Below are 6,047 nucleotides of genomic sequence, written 5' to 3'. Positions count from 1 at the left end.
ATTTTGTGTGTGTGAATCTATTGTAAGGAACTTAATTCTAATCATATCATTCAAGATTCATATTATTCTTCTTCTCCTTCTCTTCTATTTGATCTGACATCATCCAATTGATTGGGATTCCGCACCATCAATTGGATCTGATTGATACACAAGCATATTTGGGGACCTACACTGTGGTTTCCCAAAATCTGAAGTTTAGTACACGTGGTTTAGAAACGTCATAACTGGTCCTTGTGCTTTCAAAACTTTTGACAGTTGGTCCTTATCTCTCACACCGTTAGAACCCCACTGTTAACTCTTATTTCGTTAAAATAATATAAGGGCAAATTGGTCTTTTCACGTGTGCCCTCTTCTTTATTACCAAATGCATGTCTGATCATTTTGAAAACCCTTCTCGCACCCACCCTCATCTACTCTTACTCTACTGTGCATCCAATTGCAAAACTCTTCTACAAGTGTTGAAGATGGCGATTTGTAGATGTGGAATCGAAACAATGAAGGTGACCTCATGGACGGATCGTAACCCCGGAAGGCAATTTTTGTATTGTTCAAGATGTGGTTTCGTAAGGTGGGTTGACCCTCCGATGTGTGTTAGGGCATTGGTGGTGATTCCAGGTTTGATAAGATCAATGAATCGATTCGAAAAGAGGGTTGCGATTACAAGTGCAGAATTGTGGAACTACCAGCTGATGTTGTTCTGTTCATTGATGTTTTTTTGTTTTTTTTAACCAGTAAGGTGGTTGAAGGATCTGGATGGTAATAGGATGGGGGGGGGTTTGGTTTCTTTTGTACGCATCTAACTAGTTCAGGGGGTTTTGGATTGTGATGGAATGGGGATTTTTGGTTTCATTTTGTTGTATGAAGTGTAACACATTAAATCAATGGAAGTTTAATGTAATGTATTTTGTTATAAATCAGTAGTTTTGATGTGCATTTTCGTAAATACATTGTTATAACTGCATCTTGCAAATGGTTAGGAATTGTATTTCAAATGTACATTGTTATACATGCATCTTTTTGAGAAAGGTTTGGAGAGGGTAATTCATAAGCAAACTATTGATAAAACCATTACATACCAAAGTTTAAACATGAGACTTAGTTTCAACATACTTACTGATGGAAGGTCTTAACCCATACAAACATTACAAAAGACCTAATTACCATAATTTAAACAACCAAACCATAATTTAAGTTTCAAAAGACCTAACTACCCAAACATCCAACTAACTACTTAACATAATTTCCAACCCCCTTTCCCTTTCCTTGTGTCTTCCCCTTTGCATGTGTCTTCCCCTTTGGTCCAACTTCACCAATGCCTCCCTGCCCTTTACATGTTCTGGAATTGTGCCCCTTGTTATGACACTTTGAACATGTGATTGCAAGAAATTTCCTGCTCAATTTAGTGGTTTGGCTGTTGGGCTCATCAACACCTCTTCTTCTCTTCTTTTTTGGCCTCCCAACCTACACATATGCATATATTATATTTAAAACATAAACATACATGTTGGCATTAAAAGTACATATTTAGCCTAGTTGACATAACAACTTGTGTGTGATGTTTTGGTGGAGTTAAAGTGAATGGACAATCACGTTTTGGCCACATTGAATGACCATTTATTGGATCAATTTTGTTCAGATACATGGCTCTCCATGTTGATAACTTATAGCAAGGATGGACCCACTCCTCAACATCAGGGGCATCTTCTCCATTTTCAGTTTTGTTCCATATAGCAGAAACAACATGCCTACATGGAAAACCTGTAATCTCCCAGAACCTACAAGTGCAACTTATTTCAATTAGGTTCACCACATACTGATCCTGCCATGTGCTTGCAACTTGGTACTTTCCTGCCCCATTATACTTAGCTACATACTTTGCTGCTTGAGTCTTAATCTCCTCTAAAATTATAGTTGTAGTAGTACTTAGTTTCCTTTGACACTTATCTATTTCCTTTTGCACAACACACAATCTCTTCATGAGATACTCTCTAATATACTCTAAGCAGGTGATGATTGGTTTATCCCTACCTTCATCTATCTTAGCATTGAATACCTTACAAAGATTATTCAACAAACAATCAGTGTGTGCCCTACCTGTGTAAAACACATTCAAAAAGAAAATTACACATTTTATATTAAAACATAAAACTCAACAACTTGTTAGTGACATACCACTGAAGTGAGATTTAGACCATGTATCTGCAGGAATCTTACACAACCAATAATGAGCTTCATCATTAATTTTCTCCAAATCATCCATTGCATATTTAAAGTGATTTAATGTTGTTTCTCTACCACATTCCCAAACCTTGTCACTCAACTCTTTTCCTTTCCATTGTTTCTTCATATTCTCCTGAATATGCCTCAAACAAAACCTATGTTCTGCATTGGGGAATACCTTTGCAACTGCTGGTATTATCCCCTTAACAAATACAAATATAGTCAGTTTCATTTATAAAAATAGAAAGTAAGTTACACTAACATGAGAAATAACTAGGTGAAACATACCTTTTGTCTGTCAGAAATGAAGGTAAAATTTGAATTTGCTCCCAATTCCAAGTCTTCTCCTAACAGTTCCATGAACCAGGTCCAAGAACTAGTTGTTTTTGCCTCTACCACTGCATATTCTACAGGCTATATTCCATTATTTGAGTCTAGACCCACAACAGTTAGTACCTGCCCAGGATATGGGCCTTTCAAGAATGTACCATCCACTCCCAGGAAATCCCTTAACCTAACTTTGAATCCCAACTTCAATGCACCTAGACATACATATATTCTTCTAAAAGTTCTTGTAGTAGTCGACAAGCATGGTTCAGGATACACATTTATCCTAACAGTTGTACCAGGATTAGTGTTTAGCAGTTCCAAAGCATAATCCTTCAGATACCCATATTGTAGTTGGTAGTCCCCTCTAATCACACGTTCAACCATTTGCTTTGCCCTTGCAACCTTTTGAACTGACATACCAAGCTCCAGCTTCTTACACAACTCCTCGTGTAAAGCTTTAATTGGAATTCTAGGGTTACTCTGAATTTGTGGAACAATTAAGTTTGCTAAATATTTGGAAGTACAAGCTTTAACTGATCTCGTCTGCAAACATTTATGGACATCGTGTACTGTTTTCACCAACCAATCCTTATTCTCATCTGGCCTCGAGATTTGAACTGCCCAAGGACATTTTCCTTTTTTACTAATCACATTTTTCCCTTGCACTTTACCTTACTTCTAGTTGATGGCCCACCACATTCAACTATTTCAGTAGATTGGCCCACAACACCTCCACATTTCACCCTTATCCTGATTTTATCATTTTTTGCTAAGTATAGGGACCTCCTTGTATTTACAGCATGTGAATGCATGTAATCCACAACTTCCTTCTTTGTTTTGAAACACTGCCCCACCCTATACGGTTTTAAATGGATCTCCCCATGGGAGCATGGAGTTGACGTACTCATCTCCTTAAGCATTGTTGTCCTTTCATCTTCATAAAATCCTGCGTACTGATAATCATCACTTTGAATAACTTCCAACTCTTCATGAACTATGTCATTCCCTACAGTTTCGGTTTGCTTGTTTAAAATTCCATGTTCATCTACATCCACAACACTTTGGAATTCACTCATGTCTACATCCATATAAAATTGCAAGTTAGACCCATGTACAATGTAGTCACTATCATCAGAATCATCTCCACTATAATCAGAAACATCTCCATTCTGACTATAGAAAGCATCTCCACTATCATCACTTAACATTCCCTCTAGAATTTCCATTTCTACTTGATTTTATTCACCATTTAGTACACTATACTCAGCATCAAAGTCAGCATAATTTGAATAATCCTCTGTAAATGCTTCAAATTCATCAATTCTTACACTTTGTTCTCCACCAATATCTTCACAAATTGGTTCCTCTGCATGATTGACTAAATTACCCTTACACGCTTCTTCTATGTGGCCCATGATCACTCCTTCATTCACATCAAGGACGTTACTTTATTGGCTAACTTGTGACATAACATATGAAACAATAGTCTTTGAATGATCCTGACTTTCATCCATATCTATTACCTATGACTGGTCAACAACATGGTTGGCAGGGTGGTTTAAATCAAGCTTTTTACTACACAATCCTACTTCTCTTCTACAAGGTTTTTTTCTATTAAGTTCCGGTGACACACTCTCAGGTTCCAATTCCTCAATAACAACTTTGGAAGGAGACTTAAAATAAGTAGGTACCCTAGTCTGACCAATTTCAATATACACCTTTACAAGCTTGTGTTTAGGGACATACGAAACCAATTTAAGTACATCTTGGTCATTACTAAAGGCAATAACCCGTAGTCTAAGGGAAATTCAGGGATACAGAAATGGTAGTAAAGGGTATGTTCACCTTTGTACCCTAATTCTCGAACCATGTCATCGAGTTCATGGACTGAAAATAAATCAGTGTCAACGTCATCTACGTATGATACAGTACCATCGACGTATTTCCTTCCAAGTGACTTGGTGAAGACATAACTATAGTGTATCTTCAAAGTGAAATAGTTGTCATATCCCTCCACAAACACAAAAATAGACAGGGTAAAGAAGATGATTTATCTTCATATTGAGAGAACCATTGTCCTTATAGTTGTGTAAACCCTAAACCCCAATTTCGTGTCTTGGATGAGAGTGATTTGCTAAAGATGAAGTCACTGTATTCTTGGGAGATGAAGAGTGTTTGGGAGTTGACGTGAAGAAGACAGTAGCATAATCATTTCCCTCAATAAAGAAGAGGGCACACGTGAAAAGACCAATTTGCCCTTATATTATTTGAATGAAATAAGGGTTAACGGTGGGGTTGTAACGGTGTGAGGGATTAGGACCAACTGTCAAAAGTTTTGAAAGCACAGGACCAGCTATGACGTTTCTAAACCACGAGTACTAAACTTCAGATTTTGAGAAACCACAAGGACCATGTATGATGTTTTTTCCTAATGTTCATAGAACTTTATATTTCAAAATGATGTAAAAAAAAGTAATAGCATACTTTATGACGGTATAAAAAACGAATTTTTAGATCGAAAATATATTATGTCTAATATATGTTGGATTTAAACAAATATATACCATTAGATAGATAAAAAAATGAAACAATCTCAATGATGTATTAGATTTATATAGCGCATTACATAATAAACATTATTATAGAAAATCCAACTAGGCCGTTTAAATTAATTATTAAGGTAAAAATATAATAGAATTAATATTAAAAATGAATGTTGTAAAAATAAGATGATCTCAGTAATATATTCTCATTTATACAAAGTATTACATAATACGGAAAAATATTTTATAACGATATAAAAGTAAAAAAGATAAATATGATATAAATCAAAATGGATTTCAAGACCTATATTATGTTTGATATATATTAGACTCAGACTCTTACCTAGTTATGTAGATAAAAATAAGATTATATGAATTATATGGATATTAAACATTATTATAGAAAATTAGAGTAACAACTTAAATTAATTATAATAAAAAAACTAATATTAAAATATTATAAAAAGTAATATAAACTAATTAACAAAATAATTTCAAAAACTAAATATAATAATAATCGATACTATTTATAATAACATTGAAAAATGGCAAAACCATAAAAATAATTATAACAATAATAATAATTGTTATTTATAATACTTTAACGGATTAGTTTATATTTCAAATCTTAATTCCTCTATTGTGTTTAGGGATAGTGACTTAAAAATGTAATATATTTTTTGACTTGTATATATTTTGTTACTGGTTTTTTTTCGTCCACATTTACCCATTCATTTTGTTAAACTGTATACATACAGTCCTTATGACCGGTTACTCCAGGTTAGCAAGGAAAAATGACTTAATAGGGTAATATATTTCTCATTATGTACACATTAAGTCCTTATTATTTTTGTACACATTTAGTCTTTAATATTTTTTTGTTTCAAAATACGTCCTTTTTGTTTTTGTACTCATTCAGTACTTATGAATGATTTTTTTAGGTTTTTCTCACGA

At 34.3% G+C, this 6,047-nt stretch overlaps 1 protein-coding gene across 1 annotated transcript; it reads right to left on the bottom strand.

Annotated features, from left to right (window-relative positions):
• Positions 1–1,227: 1,227 nt before the first annotated feature.
• On the bottom strand, positions 1,228–3,776 carry LOC145113441 (uncharacterized). Its single transcript, XM_079049533.1, has 6 exons — positions 3,222–3,776; positions 2,677–3,093; positions 2,509–2,634; positions 2,173–2,422; positions 1,547–2,094; positions 1,228–1,461 (listed from the first exon to the last, which is right to left on the bottom strand). Exons 1-6 carry the CDS (start codon positions 3,774–3,776, stop codon positions 1,228–1,230), a joined length of 2,130 nt encoding a protein of 709 aa, XP_078905659.1.
• Positions 3,777–6,047: the final 2,271 nt, after the last annotated feature.

Source organism: Lactuca virosa, chromosome 5, assembly GCF_052849685.1.
Source record: "Lactuca virosa cultivar CGN04683 chromosome 5, Lactuca_virosa_CGN04683_v6, whole genome shotgun sequence".
NCBI classification, from domain to species: Eukaryota; Viridiplantae; Streptophyta; class Magnoliopsida; order Asterales; family Asteraceae; genus Lactuca; species Lactuca virosa.
This window is presented reverse-complemented; position numbering and strand designations above follow the sequence as displayed.